Here is a 26,613-nt window from a genome sequence, read left to right as displayed (position 1 = left end):
GTTTTCCAGCTTCTTGATTTAAAAAAAAATGAAACTTGGGCTAGCTCGATTAAATAGTCAAATACATTTGTGACTGGCTCTACAGTAAAACACAAACCCCAAAATAATTGGAAAAATAAAAGATGTCCCTCCACCTGCATCTGTTAAATTTTTTAAATGTATAAAATTCCAAGAGTAAATTGGAGTAAGTAAACTAATAAGATTAACATATTCGTGGTAAATATCAGGTTAGTAAAACCACTGTCCGGTAGCCTGAATTTATAATACTACCAGCATGATCATATAGTATATATATAATTTATAAACAATTAGTGTGAAGATAATTAACACTGTGCAGTAGACAAACATTGTCTCCATTTAAAGATGTGGAAAAGGGGCACAGAAGTTGTGACTAACTCATCGTCACACATCTTCAGAGCTTGATCTAACTGCTATTGAAGTCAATAGGAGTCTTTCAATGACTGTAGTGAGAGCTAGACCAAGCTGCTAGTCCATGCCATTAGGTGCTGATGGTTAATCCCAACATGTTTTTAAAAAGGAGCGATCCTGTCCAAACTCAGGGCAAAGCGGGGGAGGGCTCTACATCATATCAGTTAAAACACTTCAAAAGATGATGCCTTTACCTAGTATGCATATGGCTTCAGAGATAGTATTAAGATTCATGAGCTCCCAGTCTTGCATTTACCCTACTAGATCACAATGCCTCTCTGGTTAAACTGCTGACACGTACTTAATTCTGCATGTATTTCAACTGTCCAGAACATCTAACCTAAGCGAGAATGAAAAGTGACCTCCAGCTTCAATTTCCTTGTAAATGTCACCAAACAGCAGAAGTAATGGAGTATTTGCCCAGCCTGCTTCCTTATGAATTCCTCCTTCAGTTCCCCTTCATGCACTTCTCACAAAGAAACCTGCCTTTTCAGCCTCTCATCTGAAGTGCTGGTTGTTTAAAGAATGACTAATCAGCTGGTCCTTGAATGAGGGACATACAGCTTGCCTACCAAAAATAACTCATTCTGGCTTCAAAAAAAATTTGCCACAACCTTATAGTCTCATCAAATAACTAGGATTCCCTTGGTCTAAAAGGCATTACAAGAGACTAGTAGTCAAATGGTCTGGGAACTGCAGGCAGAGCTTGGGTGCAGTATCAGAAAGTCTTTGTCCCATCCCACCATCTGAAATGGTCTGCACAGGCAAGCATGTTGCCTTTGTTAAATAGGACAGAAGCAGATACTGGAATCTCCATACAAAGGACCAGTTTCTCGATTTCGGCCTCATTTATCCTTTGTAACTTAACACAATAGGGATTCCAAGACTCAGATAACACAAAGCAGGCATCCCTTCCCACAAGAAAGGTAAAAGCCACAGCATGTTCAAATCCTATCACAATGCAGTCAGCTCTCAACTGCTATTTGACTTCATGGCATTTTAATTTTATTTAACATTTGCCAGAGAAACAAGAGAGAGTTGCTATTTTTGTAATGCAGCATTTTATTCCGAATTACAAGCTAGTAATAATTTCATAGAATGACAAGTGACAAAGCCATGACAAGCTATCAAGGTTGTAGGTTTGGGGCTTTTTTTGGAAAGCATTTATATGCTCATGAATATTGTAAGATTATTTTTTAAAGCTTAAATTCAATCAGCACCACAAAATAGAAAAAACTTTGAAATGTATACTTAAAGGCACAGTATAGTATTCTAACTGATAATGCTAAACTAGTGACACCAAAAAGACCACTAAAAAACAATGATACTATGGTAGCCAAATAAGAGCCATGATCACAGATGTGTCTCAAAAGTGGGTTCAGTTTACATCTATAGTACTCTGCAAGCGTAACTTCAGGCCACACCTACTTGACCCAAAGCTCCTTTCAAAGATTTCCCATCATGGCTAATACCAGTTCAGCTACACTGGCGTTAGCAACGTTGATAGCCCTGGCGTAGATAGGCCACCAGCATATTAACGGCCGCATCATCTAACTCCGCTCTAGTGGGCATAGTGCTTCAAATACCAGCAGCAGCCTGTTTACGTTAGGGTTCCGGCATGTGCACAAAGACTAAAAGTTCTCTCTCCCCACTCCAACCTCCTTTTAAATTTTACAGCTGATCACAGCAAGAGCAAGCACCCTGATAAGAGTTGAAACCACACTGAAGACATTTGCGTGGGGGGACATTGCCAACAAGTCTAATGAGATATCAAGAGATGACAAGCAAACCGGAGTAGCCACAATGAAAATGTGCTAGTGCATTTTAAAGTACTAATGGGGCTCAAGCTTACTAAAATGCATGTAGGCATAAGAATCTATTACATGTACTTAGGAGTGCAAGTATACAGAATCAAAAATTAGATATGGAGGAGACCTACTAAGTCAACTTGCTCATTCACCTGACAATACAGAATTGCTCTCTACAATACATTCTCAAAATGTTTTATCCAGTCCACTTAAAATGACTCACGCAATAAGGTAGCTGACTTACAAATATATGCAACTAATAAATTTCAGGGATGCCCAGAACATTCCAAACCAGCCCTATGTGCAGTGTTAGATTTAAAACACCATCAGGGAAGAAGAAAAAAAAAATCAACCAACTTTTCCTTCAGTATTTATACCCATTTGACTCTATATACTTTGAGCCATTTTAATCTAAAAACAACCATATTGTTCATGTTAACAGGAGGTTACTGAAATCAGACCTCAATCCCCTTAATCACAAGGCAGATAAGAAGCAAACATTCCTTTACATCTAAAATGATTAGTAATTGCACTCAAGAAACCTTATTTCAGCCATTAGTTTTAACCAACATAAAACCTAGAAGTCTAATACAAGAATACAATTAAATGTCGTATTGCTGCTTAGACCTTTTCAAAAGCAGTTCTAACAGAACTACTCTTCCTCTGTGCCCTTTTAAAAACCCTGGAATCATTCAGAGAGCTCATTTTCTCCGGCACTTCGACGTCACAAGCATTGGATCAAAACGCCACTTGTACAGAAGGAGAAGGATATAATGTCCTCTACCACACACAAGATCAGATCCGGATTATTATGGTTGTACCTAACATCATCTATATACTAAGGGCATATAGTGCATGTCCTCAACACTAACAGAATTGCTTTGTGTTTAAATTGTCTCAATCTTAATATTAACATGATTTTGAGAATGGATAACCATGTGCCTCACTGCCTGAAGTGGAGAGGTTAAGAACCTCTGAAAACTCCCCATTATTAAAGGGCAAAAGGCTGGACTGGACTTCACTCCCTCCTGAGTCAATTAGCACAGCTTTCTTAGACACACGGATAGGAAGGCCCTGAAGTATGGCAGTAAAAGCACTTCAGTGGAGCCCAAGACAGAGGGAAGGGTAGCTAGTTTAGCAGAGAAACAAGAAACTGGGAGGATCTAGGGAGAAGCCTGAAGGAAAGTTATATTAAGCACAAACTGCAAGAAAGCAGCACAAGGGGGCTTGGAGATCTGAAGTGGAAAAGGAAAACAGCGGCCTGTCTGAAGGGGCAGACCTAGCTATTTTATACAGGGTCCCCAGGCAGAGCAGAGGGTGGGCCTGGGTTCCCCTACCAGCCTCTGAGGCATGCAAGCCCAATGGAAGGAATATTGAGCCAAAAGGCAGGCTCAGGAATAGCCCAAGATGGGAGCAAAAGGCTCTCTTGTATTGGGGTGTTTTGTGACTTTTCAGTTGGACCCTTCTGCTACCACATCAGGACACTGAACTTTGCAACTTGGCTGAAGGGCTGGGCAACAGAAGACCCATTGAGAGATGGACTGCCTGAAAAAGATACCGGAGACAAGGACAAGTCACAGCATTGCACCCTGCCACAAATGGGCGCGTCAGGTGGTGAGTCCACTATGTTACAGTGCAATTATAGTACAAACCTAGACGTTGGAAAAAAAGTGATATTTCAAAATCCTGATCCGTTTTCCAAGGTGTGCTTTTTTTTTTTTGGGGGGGGGTTAAGCTAAACAAACATAGCTGAGAGTTGTCAATTTGGATTCACTTCTTTGTAGTAAGTGGTGAATTTGTTTTTATATATTTGTTTTATATCTAGAGGTCAAGATAGGTTCTTAATAAATTACAGTATTTGAAACAGTCGGTACGTAGAAGAAAACCTAGAAGTCTAAACTTCATTTTTTGCCTCTTATAATCTGAAAATAGCTGACCACCCCCAGACTTTTTTCCACCTTCCAGACTAGAGTTACCATCAGTACACTACTAATCACGAGAAAATACGGTTTCTAATGGAAACATGCTCCACAATAATAATAGCAGTATTACAGGTTAGAGGAGAAAGGGATAAGTGAAAGCTTACAAGCAAAACATTTTAATGCAACAGAGCACAGCAAACAGATTTTGTTTTCAATTATTTAATTTATTCCTACCTTCCACTACAACATGATGCACATCCCCTTACATAACCCGACTGTCAGTCTCCTCTTCCTGCAGATTCTAAGCAAAAATAAAACATATTTTAATTACTGACATAGTGTTTCATAGTAACTATAGTTAGGTGAGTACCGGGTGGTAGTAACTGTTTCAGATATGTATGGACATAAAACAGGGAAATTCTTCAGGCTAACTACCCAAATTTCCCCAATCAGTTCCAACACATCTCTCAGTCAGATGGCATTCTGGTTTGTGCTATACCCTCAATGTAATTTACATGGCAGGCCCTAGAATACCTAAAAATGTCTTGAACATTCTTCTCCATAGTGCCTCAAGCTTGAAAATGAAATGCATGAGAAAAATGTGTTTGGAAAAAAAAAAATTATCCTTAAAAAATGGCTCCTCAGTCATAGTATCTCTAAGGCCTTGGCTACAGAAAAGAGTAATAAGAATCTTGACTACATGAGGGAAATTGACCAGAATAGCTATTGCAGAATAAACTATTCCATAATATCTCCTTGTGTAGACACTTCTGGAATAAAAGTCCAGAATAATAAAGTGACTTTTATTCTAAAACAGGATGTCCACATAGGGAGCTATTCTGGAACAGTAATTCAAGTCAATTTCCCCTGAGCAGATAAGGCCTAAAAAAAGTTAATACTGTCTCAAATTAGATCATTATGGCAGGTTATCCACTATTTGTCAAAGAATCCATACTATTAAAAAAAAAGTTTTACCAGTTTAATTTAAACCCAAGTGACAAACTAAACCAAAGAAAGCTATTCTTATACCAGAGTAAGAGCCTCCACATGGAGGTTTCTAGGACTATGTCAATTACTGGTTTAGATGGGGGGGGGGGGGGGAGAACCAAAACTTTCCCATGTAGGCAAAGCCAAGGAGAGAAAGTGACAAGCTGACTTGTTCTAATTATAACCCTTTGACATGGAAAACAAAACATTAACAAATTGAAACCCTACAATCGGCAGCATCTCTAGCTATTGTTCTTTTCTACCCAATCTTTTGATCGCACGCAGGGGAGGAGGGGTCCCCCACATTTTTAGCATTTTCTGTTAGGGAAAAAAATTCAACTGCTGCTGCCCTTACTAAGCTACACATGCAGAAAAATGTCTCCATCCAAACAACACTAATAGCAAAGCTCTGACCTTTATTCTTCCCTGTGAATTCAATTGTGTGTTAACTTCAAAGCAGGAGTATTTCAGTGCTAATGCTATTAAGACAGACAATAAGAAAAACACTCAACAAGGCATATTTTAAAAATATCTATATCCTCGCACCCCCGTCTCAGAAAGGACTCTTTTCTTGTTGCTCCTTCACCATGTCCTACTACTACCTAGAAAACTGTAGGGGTTGCTATCGCGCTTGGTATATTTCCTTTTTGCCTCCCAAACTCACCTTTGGATCAAAAGTAAATGCAAGATGAGGACATGGTTCTTTATTGCAAAAAAAGGCAGCAAGCAGCTGGCCAAGTCACTGCTGGAGAGAATGGTAGGTACAAACCCTGTGCCTTTCCCTTAGAGCTTAGACAATACTCTTGTAACTCCCACGAAAACTCACTAGGGGGAAAAAAAGATGTTCTATTATCACACATTAGTTAACACATGGTAAAAGACTAATGAACACAGGGCAGTTTGTAGTTTTTTCCCCTCCCCACATATTAGCAGGCTGATGCAAACTTCAGGAGGGAGCCTAAGGTTCATCTCAACTTGCTAACTCATGTTAAGACCATGTGTGGCAAAAGTGAAAAGGGAAGAAATGCATCAGATCATTCATTACCTTGTTTTACACTAATCTAGGGACTTCCCCTTTCTGCCAGAACTTGCAAGGTTTGTGATTCCCCTTCAGGCTGCTAACTTCTGGTGCCTAAAGAACCACCCTTAAAAGCAGATCCAAGCCTGTGTTAAGAGTTTATCTTCTCCGACTAGGCTACAACAATGGTTGTTTCAAAATGAAAGGATGGGAATAAAAGTGAATCCTCCTTTCTCTGTCTCTGTATTTTATCTTTTAGAGAAAAAATAATCACATACGCATAGAAAGCTATGCTACTTGCATACACAATGCTGGGCATTAACTGCTCTACTTACCTCAGGGGTCGGCAACCTTTCAGAAGTGATGTGCTGAGCCTTCATTTATTCACTCTAATTTAAGGTTTCACGTGCCAGTCATACATTTTAACGCTTTTAGAAGGTTTCTTTCTATAAGTCTATAATATATAACTAAACTATTGTATGTAAAGTAAATAAGGTTTTTAAAATGTTTAAGAAGCTTCATTTAAAATTAAATTAAAATGCAGAACCTCCCGGACCGGTGTCCAGGACCTGGGCAGTGTGAGTGCCACTGAAAATCAGCTCACGTGCTGCCTTCGGCACACGTGCCATAGGTTGCCTACCCGACTTACCTTTTAGAAAGTTAAATGTAACTGCAAGCTAGGACCAAACTTTGATGGTGGAATTTGATTTTATCTATGTCGCTCATTTCCAATAAAAATATTTTAAGATAAAGAAAATGCGTACACAAGACACGCATAGGAGGGAATGTGAGGAACATGGGGCTCACAGGTAAAAGTCACAGAACAAATGTATCCTTTTATCTGTTCCAAATAAACCCACAAGCATATCACGAGAGAGGGATCAGACAAGGGGAAAAAAAAAACAGCCCACCCCTTCAGAGCCATGTGAGAATTAACCTGAATACTTCACTGGTTTACAAGCTTACCCCCGCCACCCACTTGGTTGCAAATAAAGATGAGGATATAAGTGGAAGAGAAAAAAACAAACATGCCACATTAAAAAAAAAAAAAAAAAAAAAAAAACCCTTTTCGGCCTTTTTTTTTTTTTTTTTTAATTTATTTCCTTTTGCAAGATAAAGGGATCCTCTTCCCATCTACCTACTGCCATACCCGCACAGACAGCCAGCATGACAGCCCAGGCCATGCTATTCCTGATGCAATTAGCTTGCTCTGCCCTACTGGTACAGGCTAGGGAAGGGAAGCTGCAGCTAAACATGCCAAATGGGGACCCCAGCTCCCAGACAGAACATGGAGGAGTGATCACCTAGCAGGAGCATGGAAGAGAGATGACACTGAGCACCAGGAAGAGGTGGGTGGGGGGAGTTTATACCAGACCTGAGGAGCGGGTCACCCCCCAGACACACACAGCAAGGTGCAGGGGGGTGATGCTAAAAGCAGGGAGAGGGTGGCAATGGGGGGTGGAAGGGGAATAGGGATCATTGGCTATGGAAGTGGTGGGGGGGGATTATCCCCAGGCAGAGGATTAATACAAAGCGGGGGATAGGGAAGGAGGAAGGTGGGTCAATATCACACAAGATGGAGCAGGACGTTAGCAGGGGAGGGGGGCAGTGCCAGGCAGCCGGGGGGGGGCAGTGCCAGGCAGGCAGAAGATGCGAGCTGACTAACCAGCCGCAGGGAAGGGATGGGGATGATGGGGTCGCAGGGGAGGGGGGTTAGAGGCAGGGCTGGGTGCTGGTGGGTTACCCCCGGGGGCTGGGGATACACCCGCAAGGGGGGGGGGGGGGGAGGGAAAGCCCGGGGGGGGGGGGGCGGGGGGGGGGGCTGCGGGGGGATAGGGGGGGGGGGGGGGGTGGCCCGGTTCGTTTCCTCTCACCTGCCATGGCAGCCCTGGGGTGGCTGGAAATGGCGCTGGGGGGCTCCGGCTCCGCGCTCTCGGCGGCGGCGACTGCGGAGGCAGCAACAGCAGCGGCGGGGCCGGCCCGGGCACGCGGGAGGGGAGGGGAGGGGAGGGGCGGCCCCGCCCCCCCCCAAAAGGCGACCCCCCCCTCCCCCCCCCCCCCCCCCATGTCCTGGGCCCTCCGCGGAGCGGGGGTTGTCGCTCTGCTGCCCCCTCTTTCGCCTCCCATTTCCCCTGGTCCCATGTGTGCACCGCCCCCCTTCACCCCCATCCATCCCGTGCCTCCCATTGCTCCCCCTCCCTTCCCAGCCCATGACCCCCTTCCCCCCAGTCTGCTTCCCCGTCTGCTCCCCCCAAAGGGCTCTTCCGTCCCCCTCTGTCCCCCCCGCCTCCTCCCCCCCATTCTGCCTCTCTCCACCTTTGTCCCTTCTGCTGCTCCACTGGACCTTGCTCCCACCTACTCTTCTCCATCCCTTGCCCCTGCTCCCCTTCCCTCTCTGCCCCATTCCTCCTCCCTCCCCTGCTATCTTTCCCCCTCATTCCTCTTCTGCTCCCCAGTCTGTTTTCCCCCACTCCTTCTGTCCCTTCCACCCCTCATTCTTCCCCTGCTCCCACCCCTGCTTCCCCAGCCAGCCCCTGCCCTGGGTGCATTATAGCTTGGACTGTCACTGCCCTGGTTTTGTTGCATCAGTCACATCCCCTGTGCAGAGGTCTGAGTGCTGGGAGAAAGGTGCAAGTCCCTGGCCAGGGTGTTTGATGAAACATTTCTCTGTGTGCAATAAACAAAGGGATGTTTTGTGGGAAGTTCACATACACACTGTAGGGGACATTGCATGATGCATGTACGCACCTTTTAGGGACATTTTGGAAGATAACATCCCAAAAGGAGTGTAAGTTAGGGTGATACTCGCACCTTTTGAGCCATTTTGTGGGGCACACCTATCCACACCCCTTAGGGAATGTTTTGTCATTTTTATAACAGGTTTCGCAGGGTTTGTTTGCATGGTTGTAAACTGTACAAGGAACTCAGACCGTTTGCTTTTCCTCCACCTATGATATCTCTATTTAGATTCCTTCTGTCTCCCTGTCACTGGTAGAGTTGAGACTCATGGTTTCTACCCTCCTGTGGAACATAATCAACCCTTTTCACCCTTGGCATTTCAGCCTCCAGTCATTGTACAATAGTTTTCCTAAGTGCTGAAAAATACCCCACCTTCTGAGCATTCTGCACTGACAAGTACATAAATACTATTTTAAAAAAAACCTGGGCAAAGTATTTACTCAAAACATCAGCAACATTTAAATCCAAACTTCTCTGAGCTTCTGTTTCTCCTCCCACCGTTTGTCTGACTTGTCCATTATAAGATCTTCAGAACAGGAACTAGCTCTTGTTGTACATATGTCTGGTGCCTAGCACAATAGGGCTCTGATTTCAGGTGGGGCCTACAGCTACTGTATTGCTGTAATACAAAATCTATTTGTATTTCTAGTCTTTGAACATAAGTTTTAAAAGAAAAACTGGAACCTCGATACTGTTGTAACTGCCACTCTATAAATATCTTATGTAGATGGCAGTAATTAGTTGCAATACAATAGACAAGGAGAAGCTATCTTGTTAAAGCAGAAAACAAGGAGTCAGAATCCTGGGTTCTGTCCCCAGCTCTGCCAATGATGCTTAATTTGACTATGCCTTAGTTTCCCGACCTGCAAAATATTACCTATCTTAAAGGGATATTGAGAGAATATATGTTCTTTGAGCCCTATGTTGCTGGCACCACTCACATGTTAAGTGGTTGCTGGATCAGAGACGCACATGGTAGCAGGACACACAACTCTCAGCTGTCAATACCTGTAATTTATTGCAAGTCACATCGTAGTTGATGTTTATGTTAAAGCTGCAGCTCCACAAGTTAATCCCATATTTTTTGGGGGGCCTCAGTTGTCATTTTCAAACCCTTGGGTTGTCGATAGTAGGCGCTGCACTTTGTCAGCCCTACCGTGCTTTGCCGATTGCCACAGCTAGGTTGATTATATTTAAGTGTCCTACTTATTATATCTTTCTGATTAGGTTTGATGCTGTAGATTATGGTAATGATTTACTTTTTGTCCTTTAAAGTATATAGTACTCAGCTCAACATGCTGAGATGCAGCTAGTTTTTGAAACCCTGGCTTATTCCACTGTCCTTTCTGTATTGTGTGAAGTCAATAGCTTGTCCTCCTGCAATCAAATTGCGATGAAGTGCAATCTGATAAATTTACGGTGGGTGATCTACTGTCTCTAGTGATCTTCAACCCTGTCCTAACTGATTCTGAGCTTTCTCTTGAAGCTTCACCCTTGCTTATTTGATTCAGGTGTCTTGTTGCTATTACAGGAATCCAAATCACTAGGAAAGACTCTATGCTCCTTAGGCCAGAGGAACTAACTCTGAATCCATTACATCACTGCACCCAGACCTGCAATTCTGTGTTGATCTTGCAGCCCTCTGCCTTGACCCTTACAGTTGGTACAGAGGTCATACACTGAGCTGTTTACCAGTCTAACTCCTACTGCCCCACATAAAGAGCTGATTTTAAAATCTTTGCTCTGACAAGGCCTCTTGAGGGCTAGTGCATCATTTAGTTCCACATTCACTGGGTCACTCCCTTTGTTAAGCCCATAAATGGCTTTCAGTTGTACCAGATGGAGACACTGTATAGTAAGGATAAGTCATGATGCATCTATGCATGTGTGTGTCCACACACTCATTATGTGCCCTGCTATAGAATGTGACCCTTCATGTCATAGAATGCCCAGCTTTAACTCAAGCCTATGTTACTTCTTTAGAAATGCAGCTTTTAAAAGGCTGAAGGAGTTCGCTTGTTACAGTAGGTTAGTGTGGAGCCATGGTATAAGAGGCATTTTAGAAATGCAAGATTGATTGATTGAGAGTGAGGCAGTTTTGCAGGTGGCAGTTGCTTCTAACGGAAAGATTGATTGCATGTACTTATTGATGCAGATTTTCAAATTTCCCATATTGGCTTCTTGTGCTTGGAAATTGCTGGCAAAGAAAGCTTTATTATTTCCTTTATTATTTGAATGTAGGGTGGGAAGGATAAAGAATTTGGATTTATGAATAAAGCATGTAGTTTTGCCATCCTCAATTATGGAGGAAGGTAGCAGAATTGGATCCAAAGGGTCCTATTGAATTTGTAGGTCAGGTTTATATTTAGCAAATAAGGAAAGCCAGGGATTAGGAGGATAGCCCCAAAAGCAAGGGGCTAGAGTGGCTGTTTAGTGCTCTAAGCATTAGATGGACATAGCTAGACTCCTTGGAACTATATGTTTAAGTCCCACCAGACTCATCTTTGTTCTTCCTAGATAGATTAGCTGCCTTATAGTTGGTTTACTGTGTTGCAATTTTTTTAGGTAAGACCTTGAAAACTGAGTTCCTGTCTGAATATTAAAGACCCTCCGGCACTATGACAGGAAGTGGAGCTTTGATGGCCCCAATTTCCCCCTCTCACTGCTGTGTAATATAAATGCAAACTAATATGCTATGATTATTGGAAAATAGAAGCCCATGTTATAAAACTATAGCAAAGGACAGTGAACAATTCATGTAACTCAATCACCGGACCATAAACAGCTGGGAAGAGTTAGAGATCTCCTCTGTGTGTCCCAATCATAGCAGCACATCTACAGGCTATAGGTACAATTATAGCAATTAGTCAGCATGCAAACATTGAGGGACATAACACCCCTTTGCAATTTTCTTCATGCATACACATCTAATCTATTTCTCTTTATGCATGTCCAATACATTCATCAGCATGCTATTTGGATCAAATAGGCTCAGAGACTCTTAACTGTCATTTCAGTGGAAGTTAGCAACTTACATACCTTTGAAGATCTGGGCCTAGGTCCTTAGACCTTACCCAAGGATGTAAGCTTGCTTGTAACTCTTCCCCCTAGCACCAGAATGAAGAGAGGATGCTGAGCTTTAGGCCTTGTCTACACTGCAATTGATTAATATCTATCTCATAGAACTGGAAGGGACCCCCAAAAGGTCATCAGGTCCAACCCCCTGCCTTTGCTAGCAGGACCAAATACTGATTTTTGCCCCAGATCCCTAAGTGGCCCCCCTCAAGGATTGAACTCATAACCCTGGGGTTTAGCAGGTCAACACTCAAACCACTAAGCTATCCCTCCCCCCTGTTCCACTACATGTCCTAATCAAGTTATTATACCCTGGTGTGGTTTCTGCCTGGTTACTAACCCAGACCAAGTTCAGTGACAAGGTTGTAACAAGATTCCTTTAATATAGTTATAATGATCATAGAATATCAGAGTTGGAAGGGACCTCAAGAGGTCATCTAGTCCAACCCCCTGCTCAAAGCAGGACCAATTCCCAGCTAACTCATCCCAGCCAGGGCTTTGTCAAGCCGGGAAAAAAGTCTTTAAGGCCCGAAAAACAATGAGAGTAAGCGATCGGCAACAACTTGAGGCTGTCTATAAGGTCAAAGAGGAGCTATTGAAGACAACTGACGTTAAACTGTTAAATGGCAAACATGAAAATGTAGATTCTGATCTAAATTCCCCTTTAAGCAACATAGATTGCATGGAGGACAAAAAGGAGGTTAATGGTTTAGTGGATATATGTCTTGACCCTGAAGAAGGGAGAACTGAAAGTGAGGAAATCTCTCATGTCAAAAGTCCTGATGTCAGGGCAGAGAACAAAGATGGTGACTTAGATTGCAAACCTGAAACATTGTCTCCAGAGAACGTTATTTCTGAACAAGAGCAGGAGGACTATTATTGCTTCAGTCTCTGAGGGTGGAAATCAGGTACTTGATAACAAAAAAGATGACCTTCACGAAGAACACCGAATAAAAGATAGTTTGGACCAAAGAGAGACAGAGAGCCCATCTGAAGGTGAAAGCAAAGTAAGCTGTGACGTTAATGACTCTTCAGAAGAGAAAGCAGAAACAAATGAATTAGCTGTTAGTTCTGATCTACCTGTTGAAGAAGAAAAAAGTGCTGAAGAAGAGGTTGTTGATGAAGATACTGTTGGAGAAGAAGCTATATCTAGCAGTATGGAAACCGACCAGGAACCAAAGGATGAAGGAGACCAATCTGCAGAACTTCCAGAAACCACCATTGAAAAGTCACTAGAAGAACCAAGCGAGAACATCTTAGAAAACACAGACTCTATGGAGACGTATGAAATAATTCCAATTTTGGAAAAGCTGGCCCCAGCTGAAGATGAACTATGTTGTTTTTCTAAAACTTCCCTGCTTCCAGTGGATGACACAAGCCCAGATTTGGAAGATAAAATGGAGAACTCTTTGGGTTCACCATCCAAACACGAATGATTGGTAGGACACCACCATTGTAACATCATGGTTTTGGTGGGAACCGTGTGGGAATATTGCAGTAATATGAGAAAAGCTCTTGTGCCTGGAGTCCCACCCTGACCAGCACAGGATACCAGGCTGTATGAGACATCCAGCCTGGAAAATTACACCACAAGCACGGATGTTGGACCTTCCACAGGAAGGAACTGAATCTCAGCACCCTGATTCCCACCTCTTTGTTCTAACCACTCAGTATGCTTCTCATATGCAGTATAAATACCATAGACAGAGCTAGGAATGATCAGAAAATGCATTTGAGCAATTCATATATATTTTTAGTCAATTTTTGCCAGAATCAGAGGGGTAGCCATGTTAGTCTGTACTTGTAAAAAGTGACAAAGAGTCCTGTGGCACCTTATAGACTAACAGAAGTATTGGAGCATAAGCTTTCGTGGGTGAATACCCACTTCAGACGCATGTGGTGGAAATTTCCAGAAGCAAGTATAAATATGCAGGCAAGAATCAGTTGAGAGATAACAAGGTTAGTTCAATCAGGGAGGATGAGGCCCTCTTCTAGCAGTTGAGGTGTGAACACCTAGGGAGGAGAAACTGCTTTTGTAGTTTTGGCTAGCCATTCACAGTCTTTGTTTAATCCTAAACTGAATCACTGGATCCTAAACATGTAGGGCCTGGTTGTAATAATTGGGCCTACACATTTACACCATTTGTAAGCCCAATTGTGGAAAAGTGGATAAGTTTATGAAGTGTCACAATAGCTAATAACAATGAATGTTGATGGGGGAAGGCACGAAAGGAATCAAAAAGCTGAATTAGTCCAAACAAGAAGGCCTACTAATATAAGTCAAGGACTGTGTTAAAATTATGGCTGGTAAAAAAGAGAAGCATAGGACAAAAAATGAATGGACCAAAGTAAGAGTCTGCCTGGCCAAAACTGTACATTTTGCAATACTGCTGTAAGCCTGTGACCAGGAAAAGGCAGCTCAAAGCCATGTCATGAAAGCCCAAAGTTTGCCAGGTTGCAGAGTGGCTGATAAGACCATATGCTGTGTCTGTGGTTTTCCCAGCAGAGAGGTTGCAAGAGAGTCCATGCCAGAGACAGAAGCTGCACTTTCTATCTATAAAAAGAACAGGAGTACTTGTGGCACCTTAGAGACTATCAAATTTATTTGAGCATAAGCTTTCGTGGACTACAGCCCACTTCTTCGGATGCAGAAGTGGGCTGTAGTCCATGAAAGTTTATGCTCTAATAAATTTGTTAGTCTCTAAGGTGCCACAAGTACTCCTGTTCTTTTTGCGGATACAGACTAACAGGGCTGCTACTCTGAAAACTTTCTATCTATGCTATTCTTTGTCTTCTTGTTAAAGTCTGACTCTGTTTTTTAGATGGGCAGCTCCAGCCCATCTCAACTAATTTCTTTTTTCCACAAAAAGCACAGCACTTCCCATCTAAAAGACTGGCAAACAAGGGGATTTTTCCTTATAAAAACTTTGCAGCTAAAGGGAAAGTGGGATATGGTTCAAATGAAAAACCTTACTTAATATTTTACAAGTCAAATGCTTTAACCTGTTTTGTTCTACTTGGTCTCTATCTGTAATAGAAGGTTAAAAAGTTGTTAATCGTGTCTGACAGGGCAGCAAGCAGGCTGCGGTCTCTGTATACCAAACCCTGAACTGGGTTTAATGATGGACTTACAGGGCCATGTTAACACCTTTGACTCTTTGAGGCCACGTATTAAATTTTGATTGACAACCCCGACGTTGCAGTGAACTCTGTGTGGTCAGATCCCTGCACCCACACCCAGACTGAACAGGTTCTTTAATGTGGTGCATACTCTAGCCACAAGGCCTTAGTCAGCCTGGTTTTGCCCATCTCTGGAACCAAGGAGTGCAATATTGCCATGATATTCTGAACTTAATATTTCGTAGTACATTCCCAGGCAAGTCAGTCTATTACTTTGTTTGTTTCTCCATGCCACTTGGTAAGGACGCTGCTATGTAAGGTCAGGGTTTCCTTGTGATGCAGCAAGTATCTTACCGGCATAAATTTAAAGGCAGAGATATTTTTGGCAGTCATCTCCATTGTTTATGCAGCATTTCCAGTTTAAACTCAAGCATCACTTCGTTCTGGGACAAATCTGTTTCTCCACATGGGAAAAAAAATAGAAGGAAATAATCCTAACCCTAATGACACTATTAGAAAACACTCAATTACTTCAGGGTACGAAGGACGTCAGGAAGAATCCCCCACAAGCAGGTTATTCTCTAAGGTGGGGTTTCTCGAACCTTACTGTGAAGCATCAGAATAGTGACATCAGGTTTGATATGGCATTGCAATTCTGGTATTCTGTGTCCATTTAAAAAAAAATCTGCATGACCAATTGTGTCATTTATGTGACAACCATGAAATCTGCTTGGAAATCACAAAGTCCTGGATAAGTGAGAAGAGACTGGATGCATTGTCCCAGGCCAGATTGTATTCCCAAGCATCTGCTTGGAAGCCAAGCTGTTCAGCATGTATGTGTCATACTTACTTTGGTATGAATCTCTGGTAAACACTGAATTGGGTGGAGAGTCTATAATTTTCTGTTCCTTTAAAATTAGATATAGGCTGAAAGCAAAATACCAGCTCTGGACACTCTCAAAGTGTAGATAAGTCTGGATCCTATAGAGGTTCAAACCAAAAATCTCAGTTCCAAAAGTCTTTGGAGAAGTTTGTTCTGGATCCCAATTTTGTAGCTCAGGCTCAACTCACCATCTTGAGTGATATGTTGTCAAAATAAGGTTAAAAACCCAACTTGCACTAAATAATTAATCTCTGGAACTCACATCCACAAAATATTACTGTGGCCAAGAGTTCAGCAGGTTTTAAAGGATTAGATATGTTTAGAGGGTCCGGACTCACCCCTGCGGCGCCTCCTGCTGGTCGTCCAGGGAATTAGCTCGCCAGCCTCTGGAGCACCCTCTGCAGGCCGGTGATCCGACTTGTTCTCTCATTCTCAGCTCCCATGTCCCTCCCAGGACCCTGGTGCCCTTTGCTCTGGGTGCTGCCCCTGGCAGTACCCATATGCTAGGTCTCCCCTCCCTGGGGAACCCCCACCCACTATCCTCACCTTGCCTCAGCATTAGGCCACTGCCAGTCACCAACTAGCCCCCGCTCCCTGGGGCAGACTGCAGTATAGGCCACTCATACTGGCAAAAAGGGTTTGGACCTGCTGCCTTGGCCTAGCCCTGGGCTGCTCTCTGCAACCCTCAGTACCCTTTGGCCTTCCGCAGGGCCGCAGCCTGGGGCTATGCAGGCTAGAGCTTCCCAGCTCCTCAGCCTGTCCCCAGCCCTGCTCCACTCAGGTACGCTATCCCTAGCTTGCTGCAACCAGGCCCTTCTCTCTCTCTCTGCACTCAGAGAGAGACTGCTGAGCTCCTGGCTCCCAGCCTTTTTATACAGGCCAGCTGTGGCTACTTCCCCAATCAGCCCAGTAGCTTTTCCCTTTGCCCCAGCCCTCTGCCAGGGCTGTTTTAAACCCCTCAGGCAGGAGTGGGGTAACCACCCTGCTACAATATGTATATGGATAATGAGAACATCTATATTAATAGGTTTCAGAGTGGTAGCCGTGTTAGTCTGTATCAGCAAAAAGAATGAGGAGTACTTGTGGCACCTTAGAGACTAAAATAAATTTGTTAGTCTCTAAGGTGCCACAAGTACTCCTCATTCTATATTAATAGTAGATAGGGTAAAGAAAGTAGAAATTTAAAACCAGTCCTGCACTGAGGTTACTTGATAACTTACCATCAGTGGGCTTTTTGCTTATTCCTCTGAAGCTTCTTGCACGGACTGCTGGTGGAGACCCAATACTGGAGTAGATGGACCTGAGGTGTGATCCAGGAACATAGGAATTACCAGATTAAAGAGACGGACAAGGCCATAGGTGAATTGATTTGTAGCTAAAGAATGCTATATACCACCACCTAGTGGAAAACAGGTAGCATCATCTTTCAAATTCCCTAGGTACCAGAGGACATAGTAAATATATTGTTACCCCTTTTGGGGCAAGTGTTAGGCTGTGTCTACACTAGCGAGCTTACAGCAGGGCAGCTGTACCAATGCTTGATAGTTCTCAAACATTTTAAGATGTGTATGTAGTGTAATGATGTACTCCTTTTTTGGTAAATCAGGACTAAACCCTCAGTTTTCCTCATCTCTAACATGGGGATAATAGGACTCTTTTTTTCAGGGGTTTTGAGGAATAGAATCATAGACTTTAAGGTCAGAAAGGACCATTATGACATCTAGTCTGACCTCCTGCACAACGCAGGCCACAGAATCTCACCCACCCACTCCTGTATCAAACCTGTGTCTGAGCCATTGAAGTCCTCAAATCATGGTTTAAAGATTTCAAGATGCAGAGAATCTTCCAGCAAGTGTCCCGTGCTGCAGAGGAAGACTAAAAAAACCCCAGGGCCTCCGCAAATCTGCTCTGGAGGAAAATTCCTTCCCGACCCCAAATATGGCGATCAACTAAACCCTGAGCATGTGGGCAAGAGTCACCAGCCAGACACCCAGGAAAGAATTCTCTGTAGTAACTCAGATCCCACCCCATCTAACATCCCATCACAAGCCATTGGGCATATTTACCGCTAAAAGTCAAAGACCAATTAATTGCCAAAATTAGGCTATCCCATTATACCATCCCCTCCATAAACTTTTCAAGCTTAGTCTTGAAGCCAGATATGTCTTTTGTCCCCACTACTCCCCTTGGAAGGCTGTTCCAGAACTTCACTCCTCTGATGGTTAGAAACCTTTGTCTAATTTCAAGTCAATAAAGTTTAAAATGCTACTACTTTTCAAAGATCACATAAAAAAAAAAAAACTTTAAACATTAATTAATGAGGCCTCAGGTAGCAAGCCTAGATAGATAAGCCAAGTATTGCTATTACCATTTTACAGAAAGGAAAACAAAGGTTTTTGTTAAATGACAAGCGCTCAAGGTTACACAGTGGCAGACACAGAAGGTAAAAGAAGCAAATCAGGATTTCTGACTACTAGTCCCCCCTGCTCTTGCCATGGTAGAGTTGGGGGCTCAGGGGGATGTTGCTTCATCTTTGCATACACTACGTATCCTGCAAAAGGGGACCATACTCAGACGCATTCAATGGTATTATTGAAAACGGAATCAGCTCCCAAATTCCCTCAGTAGATTTTTGGCCTTTTTATGATAAGGCTGCTCAGAATGCACTGCCAAAGCAATACAGATCCAAGTATGGTCAGTAAGGGGGGAAAATAACAGCAGTAGAGAACATTTACAGTAACTAATTAGATGAGACAGCTCATTCTTTGGATGAGTAGCTGATTTTCTTGAGGCTGACGTATCGTCTCCTGTATTTCAGTGCTGCAATCAGCATTTGGGATGTAGCTAGCTGAACAGGGAATGGGCCCATACTGGGGACCCTTTCTGCAGTTCTTGGGGTTCTTTCCATGGGGCCCTGCCATAACTCCAACCGAGGCTGCAGTCTACAGAAGTAAAGGATTGCTCTTTAAAGCCCTGCTCCTGCTCCCATTAATGTCAATGGAAGAGCTTTCCTGGATTTCACTGGACAAAGGGTCAAGCCCCAACATACTGTATAGAAGATGATACATTCATTTTGAAGTAATTTTTCCATTTCTTTCTAATGCATGGAAAGAAGGAACCTTTTCCTAGTGCCTTCTATTATGAACATGGGAGCTCTCAACCTGAAAGTGGGTAGTCTGGGTCAGTATTAACTTTAAGCATGGGCTTAAGTCCTACTTGAAGTCAAAGTTGAGCATGTACTTAAGTGCTATGCAGGACTGGGATCTGAGTACTCATCAGCCTCAGACCCATAGTGAAATCATGTTTTTCAAGTGGAACAACAACTGGGACTTTGACAGTCTCAGACTTGGATTCTACTCCCACCTAAACAGTTTCACTCTCTCTTAGATTGCTATATGTGGATTTCACTATTGTAATAGGAAAAATATCAGAGACAACTCCACTCTCAAGTGCAGTCTTCACAAAAAAAAAAATTCAGCCTTAAATTGCTTGTCTTATACCTGGATTTTTAGAGGCATCCAGTTATTATTAAAGTGAATCAAAGATATTCTAACAAAATCTATAGGGAACTGACCTCTTTTGACCAAAAGTTGCAGGTGGGGGGGGGGGGGGGAAGAACAAAGTGAAAGGGGATGGTTTTGCTCTCATTTACACTGGTAACTGCAATCTGTTGAGTTTCTTCAACGAAAGGAATCACACTGGAGTAAATCCAGAATGAGCTGAATCTGGCTTAGGGTTATCAATAACTCTTACGATCTCAACTCTGATGTCCTTCTGTTGAAAGGAAAAGAAATCTAAGGCAGATGAAGAGTTCATCATGAAACCTATATACCCTCTGCATGAGAAGTCATGTGGTCTGGCTGTTAGGCCAGTGGATTAGGTCTAGGCCTGGGGTCTATTCTTGGATCTGCCACGGACTTGCTGAGTGACCTTGATCAAGTCACAGAGGGGAAAAAAATAAATCAAGATCAGGACTTCTAGTCCCCTAGTTTTACCACTATGGCAACATTCCCTTTTGTAGTTTGTGGGAGTCTATGGAATAGGAGTCTGTGTCTCTGTTTCCCCTTCTACCGTTTGTCTTGTCTATTTAGACTATAAGCTCTTCGGGGCAGAGATTGTCTCATGTATCTGTACAGCACCTAGCACAGAGGGGTCCCAGTCTAAGTTGGGGACTGTAGGCACAATGGGAATGCAAATAAAATATTCATCTTCTAGAGAGGTCTCACTTTTGAGACAGATTCCTTACTGCATCATCAATAACCAACAAAGCAAAAAATACGGTCATCAGAAAAATGTTTTTTAAAGCTTGCATGTGTGCTAATAAGATCATTAAGACCCTTTAAAAAATTCTAGGATAGACCAGTGAGTTGATGGGGCTATTATTATTTAAACTCAATATTACTTTAAAAAAAAAAAATCACAAACTGCTTGGGAAGATACATTTCCCTTTCACGTAGCTATCACAGAACAGATTTTAAAGAGCGGGCCTGGTGCAGCAAAGCATTTAAACATGCCTGTGACTTTCTTTAGAACTTAAACATGTGCCTAAAGTTAAGTGCTTTGCAGAACAGGGACAGAGGTTAAGCATGTGGTTAAAAGCTTGGCAGAATCAGAGCCTAAACCCAGGAGGGCCCACTATGATGATAGAGCCTGACCTTGCACCTAGAATTTCACCCAGTGACTCCTACATTCAGCTCAATAATTCTGGTTCCCCAGACTGGTTCTGTCCAACCTGTGATATTACCGCCAAGGAGCAAGATTCCCATTTAGGAGAATGGCTCAGGTTTGAATGTCACTAATATTTGCACACAGGCATCTTTACATCTTTCCCTGGTGACTGATGGGGCTGGCGTCAATTGAAACTAGCAAATACAATAAGTCAGCATGGGAATATAAAAAAAATAAAAAAAGCAATATCTTGCCCTCCTTTGTATTATTCTGTCTCGCTATTTTTTTTTTTTTAAAAAGCTCAGTAGATGTTATTAGTTTGCTGCCCTCTGAGTGACCATTTAGAAAGACGACAGCAGTGCCAGAGCTGTGAAGCATAAATTGAAATCTAATCAGAAAGGACAGGATTGTTGTGCCAAATCATCCTTGTATATCCTGCAGGTTTTTCTGTCCTTATTTATGCTAAGATCAACTATGGCTATAAAAATAGCAGTACAGCGCTAAGCCTCTCAATGGCAAATATAGCTGAATTTGGCTAATTGCAGTCGACAGGAACAAAAGCAGAACTCCACCGCAGGGGCGAATCTAAGCCTTCTTTCATGCTAGATGCCAGAAAGATGCTGTAGATTGTACTAGGATTGTGAAAATAAAGCCCTGCTATAGAATAATTTATATTTCTAGGGCAGTCAAAGTGCTCCAGGTGAGCCACAATATTATTTCTCTTTCAATTCTATGGAGGTTTCACACAAGCTAAACTATAGTATTTAGTACAAAAATTAAAGGCAGTTACAAATCTATCGGACAGCCAAGACCTCTGCCATCAACCACAACCCCTGGAGCCTCAGCCCATCCAGCCATATGTTAAGGGCTGGTTTTTCAAATGAGCTCAGCACTCACTTTTCAATCTGACCTTTGACAGTCTAGAACAGCACCCACTTACTGAGGGCCCCCCATCACCAACATATCGCTGCAGGGCCTCACCGCTGTTTTCTCTTTCATTGGGCACCTTAAACCACTACCACACAATCCAAAGGGAAACTCAGACATCCAATGTATTCAGTCCTCAGGTACATGCCAGCCCCCAACTCAGCTCAGTGTCTCTCTGTCCTTGAGGGTGTTCCCAGAGCTGGATCACATTGTATGGTTTCTGCAGGAGCCAGTCCTACTCTCTGCAGCTCCTTCTTCAACCCATCTACACTTCCCAGGTTTCTTTTACTTGAGCAGCCCCAGCTTCCTACCAAGCTTCCTCCCCCATCTCACATACTTTTTCAACATATGGGGAATCACCTGATTCCTCTCAGGTGGGGCTCATCAGGGCTGGTTTAGCCTGGGTGCTCCTACCCCTGGGCCAGCCACCCCATCACAGAGAGTAACAGACTGAGTGTAATCTATTGCTCAAGCACTTTGAGAGCCTCGCACAAAAGGGGCTGAGTTATGTACCTATTTAAAGTGAAATCTTTCTCACTTTTGCTACTGATTTCCATGGGACCAGGCTTACGTCCCTCCAGCTGGTCCAAAATCCCTCTTGGGGAACTGGTGTGATGTTCCGATAGCTTTGCTGCAAAACCAGCGTGTGTTCAAATACCGCTGAGGGTTTACATCCCTGTAACAGCTGCTGGGAACTTCTGCAGCTGGCATAAAGAGTTTCCATTCACATTAGCACCTGCCACCAGTGATGCTGGAGTAGATGCTCAGCAGGGAAGCTGTCAGACAAGAGGATAAGGTAGCCACTCTGGGGAGCACCACAGCACCTACCACAAGGCTGTTCAGGGAGGCGGGAGGGCTAGCAAAGGTCTGCAAAGAACATGGCATTTCAACTAGTTAAATCCAACAGTGAGGAAAATTTAGTGCCGATAGCTCCAACCACATTACTCTGGATATTGGGTAATAATTCCTGCCTCCCCCCTCACCTTTCAGTGCTGAGTTTTTAATTAGACTCTTCCTCACAATAGCTCCAGGACCTGAGAGCTGGAACACTGAAACCAACTCTGAGGAAACATAACCTCCTGCCCTAAAACAAAAGCATTATCCAAGAGTTACTGAATGAGGAGATCATCCATATGGCTTCCTGGGGCTTTGCTCTTCTTCTTAGGAGTCTGTCTCCCTTTCCCACATCTGTACCCACTCTTCCCTAAACACTAGAATATGTGCTGTCAAAAATATTTGCAGGGGGACAGATTGGACAATCTAGTACAATTTTACTAGATTTACATTTTTATAATTCCCCTCAAGGCCCCTGCATGGCATGAACTGAAAAAGGGACACCCTTTGGGGACCCTCTGCACTCCTCCTAGATGACAAGAAGGGAATCTGCAGGGGCCAGGGTGAACCAACTCATAAGAACATAAGAACTCACCCCACGAGATACACCCTCCCAGTTTGACAGCAAACTGTTCATAACTACTCTTTGAGAATGGCCTTTCAACCAGTTATGCACCCACCTTATAATAAATTCATCTAGACTGCATTTCCCTAGTTTGCTTATGAGAATGGCATGTGAGACTGTCAAAAGCCTTCCTTATTCAGCAGAGCATCAGGGCTTTCCTTATTCAACAGAATTGTGCAGTGCTAACTTAACTCTTTGGACACTCTATGGTTCTTTCCTAAAGCCCAGGACCTGCTATTTGGCCTTTCCTACAACTTCTCTCCATTAAACCATCTACTTCTGTCAGATTTTTCCCCTGGGATGCTGCCAAGTGCCTCTTATAAGTACACCTCCTGACGCTTCTCTCTTTCATTGAGCAAGCTCTCTCTTATACAAAGGGTTACTTCCAAACTTTCACATGAACCCTCGGTGACTGGGCTCCAGCCAGAATCTTGAAACAGAGTGTTGGATCATGGGTCTGTTCCAAGACCCGGGCCCTGTGTCACAAACTCCCTCTTTGTTCTGGCCAACCCCACCCAAAGACACACAAAGAACCTGAGTCAGCAGCCTCTGCCAGCCCAGGGAAACCCCCTGGCAGAGCACAGTCGCCAGAATGGCTCATATTTTCTAAGCTTAAATGAAAGCATTTGGCTCAGCTCTGCTGTCTGAAAGGACCTCGCTTCTCCCTACCAAGTGTTAGAAGATTGACTTTAATTATCCTTGGCATTTCTGAGCCTGAAGCTGCTGGTGGCCACCTCTCTCTCAGCTGGTATCAGCAGTGTCCCCGCCAGGAGGAAAAGGCCTTGATGCAGCCTGGGGAGCAGCTTCCTAGGGAGCAGGATACAGTGTTAGGGCAGAAAAATGGCAGTTTTTATGGATCGTGGCAGGAGCAGCAAAGAGGGGAGATACGCAGAACCTGGGTCTGGATCTACCATTGACTGGAATCTGGCTGCGCTCAGGTCCTGTAGCTAGTACGTGAGGTCAGCACCCACCCCTACTGTTACCTTGTCCCCGTTCCTTCTGTTGGATTATTCCCATGTTGCTCATTGTCTAAATCTTAGAGCTCCTGTTAATGGGGGAAAAGAGGCATCCGAGTTACTACAGCATTGTATCAACACTGACATTGCTATCCCCAGGCATTCAAAAATTATGAGATTGGCTTAAAAAATATTATAAATGTGGGGTGATTTTTCTTTGCCTGCTGGTTTCTTAGCCTTCAGAGAGCACTTGGGTCACACTGTCAAGCAGGAAGGTCAGAAACGCACTTTTTGTACATTATACAAACACACACCATCTATAATCCTCACATTTGCTTTAAAGCCTCTTCTTCCCTCTCCTCCCTCTTAAAATGTAACTTTCACCTACCATGTCAGATCTGGACATAACCCTGACTCATTGCCTGGTGTCAGCTGCCACCCTCCTCTCTGGACTTGGCTCTCACTTGATGGATTTCAGCTGCTCCCAGCCAGTATGTAACAACATCTGGGAAGTGACATCTGACCAGAGAGCGAACCGCGTCAGGAGCACAGGAAGAATGAAGTGCTGAGCCAGCATGACACAGCACAGCAGAGAGGCACGTGTATATTTTCATTTCCTTCAAACAGATGGATTAAAGCAGCAGAAAGGGAGAACTTACATCCTGCATTCAATCAATCCCTTCCCTTAGCCCCAACACTCTGGGCACATGCAAGTCACTCAATTAAGGACAGTGCAGCAACCCAGGGAATAGAATTTAGACCCCCAAAAAAGTGTGGGGGAGAAAAATTAAGACTTGGAGGTTAGCACAGAACACAAAAGTGTTCTGGGGGAAATAGAGAAAGGGAGGCAGAAAATCAGAAAGAACGTAAAAATGAGCACTGCTGTCTCAAATCAAACTGTTATATGGGAGACATTTGCCTGGAAAAATTCTCCCGTAAGCCTCGACACATGTGTTGTGTGCACTGGAAGTGCTACTTTGCATGGGAGGAGCCCCTTTCCTTTGAGACTCTCACATCCACCAAGTCTCAGCTCCCGCCACTGCTGGTTGATAACTACATGCATTGCCATCACCATCTTTTGGATCTAGGGAAACAGATGGAGAGAGGATAGTGGCCTTTCAGACACATAGAACAATCTTGGGATTTAGTGGCAGCTGCCTTTGCTTACCCCCTCTTAAATAATCAGGCCATAAATGACCTGCCCACAGCCCTACACACTAGGCCTGTTCAAGACTAGAACAGCTTCCCTATTGTAGCAGCCAGAACTTGTTCCCTCCTGTAACTTATGTGGGTGCACTAAAGGCCACTGGGCTATTTGGCATACAACACCAAGTGACCAGAGATTTTTGAGTGCCTTAATTTCTGAGTTCCCAACTTGACACATTAAAGGGGCCCCATTTTCAGAAAGTGTATGCCCCCCAAAAAAAAAAAAAAAAACAACAAAAAAAAAACCACAACCAACACCCCCAACAACAAGAAAGTAGTACTCCAATTGCCTGGTTTAAGAAGAACAGGTTAGACAAACACCTAGAGATGGGTTAGGTATACTTTAATCCTGCCCTAGGTTAGGGCAATGAACTGGATAGCCTCTTGAGGTCTCTTCCAGTCCTACATTTCCATGGTTCTATAGTTTGGTTGCTTCTTATTTTATATATTCAATCTATTAGTTGTCAAGCCATGTACCCTGTGGCAGCTTCAGGTAAAATGGCTCTCTCAGAGTGTGATCCCAGGGTATAGTGCTCCATTCTATAGGGTAGGTGGAGGCACAAGTCTCTCAGCAATAATATGTCCTGTTACATTTGGTTAAGCCGATCCTCCAAGTACTGATTTTCATATGTGTTTGATAACTGCTTGTGCAGCCCCTTGATACTCTCAGAAGGTGCTTCTTCTATAAACATAGTTACCATTCAAGAGTTGGCATTGAGTTGGATGAGAAGGTAGAGACTGAGCTATTGATTCCAGCCATTCTACCCAAGACAGCCCACTTGTCTGAAAAAGCTTAGCCCCCACATTTTACACTGAGATATTTCCACTGTTCATAACTCCTTAAGGTAAATAAATCCCCTTCCTGCTCCCTCCTCCTTCAGCAAGCTCCCCGATTGAGGGCCTGGGCCCTGTCCCCCCGCCAACCTTCCTCACTCTGGGAAGCAAGTCAGGCTGCATGTACGGGCTGTAAACCTATTGTGTGGGAATGAGATGAGAAGCACCAGGAGGAACTAGAGCCCCTCCTGACCCGCTAAACATATGAGGGTCAGCCTCTCAGTCACTCACACAAGGACTGCAGGAACTGCTGCAATACATAGTATATTAACTCTAAGCTTCCTCCTCCCGCCGCCTTGACGGTGAGCACTGGGACGCAATGCACGCCCCGCCATTCAACTCACTGCACATGAGCCCATAGCAAAGATGAAGCTGCTCAAAATCCCATCCTGGCAAACTGCTGCCCACTGTCTCCAGCAGATGACAGCATGAGTAATGGAAGAGGAGGCAGTAAGCAATGGTAGATCCCATTGAAAGCTTAATCTACGTACCAGGCAGAGTTACTCCCAGCAAGTTTGGGAGCCATTTTTATTGCATATGAGCATCTTTGGATTTAAAAGAGACATGCTTATGAACCATACA

General features: G+C 43.6%; 2 protein-coding genes across 4 annotated transcripts in view; one reads left to right on the top strand and one right to left on the bottom strand.

Annotated features, from left to right (window-relative positions):
- Window positions 1-17,275, bottom strand: part of SLC23A2 (solute carrier family 23 member 2) — a 128,746-nt gene extending 111,471 nt beyond the window's left edge. The window contains exons 1-3 of one of the 3 annotated variants that reach the window (XM_034761789.1): window positions 8,039-8,142; window positions 5,811-5,971; window positions 4,394-4,460 (exon numbers count right to left, since the gene is read on the bottom strand). The gene's annotated coding sequence lies outside the window, so the exon portion shown is untranslated. Of the gene's footprint in view, window positions 1-4,393; window positions 4,461-5,810; window positions 5,972-8,038; window positions 8,165-17,201 lie in introns of those variants that run through there. The other 2 variants (XM_034761790.1, XM_034761788.1) reach the window with 2 other exon arrangements.
- On the top strand, window positions 12,517-13,414 carry LOC117871769 (activating transcription factor 7-interacting protein 1-like). The gene is made up of 2 exons (XM_034759533.1): window positions 12,517-12,678; window positions 12,794-13,414. Exons 1-2 carry the CDS (start codon window positions 12,517-12,519, stop codon window positions 13,412-13,414), a joined length of 783 nt encoding a protein of 260 aa, XP_034615424.1.
- Window positions 17,276-26,613: the final 9,338 nt, after the last annotated feature.

This window comes from Trachemys scripta, chromosome 2 (genome assembly GCF_013100865.1).
Source record: "Trachemys scripta elegans isolate TJP31775 chromosome 2, CAS_Tse_1.0, whole genome shotgun sequence".
Taxonomy (NCBI): Eukaryota; Metazoa; Chordata; order Testudines; family Emydidae; genus Trachemys; species Trachemys scripta.
Note: the sequence above shows the minus strand (reverse complement) of the source record. Positions and strands in the feature narration are given on the sequence as shown.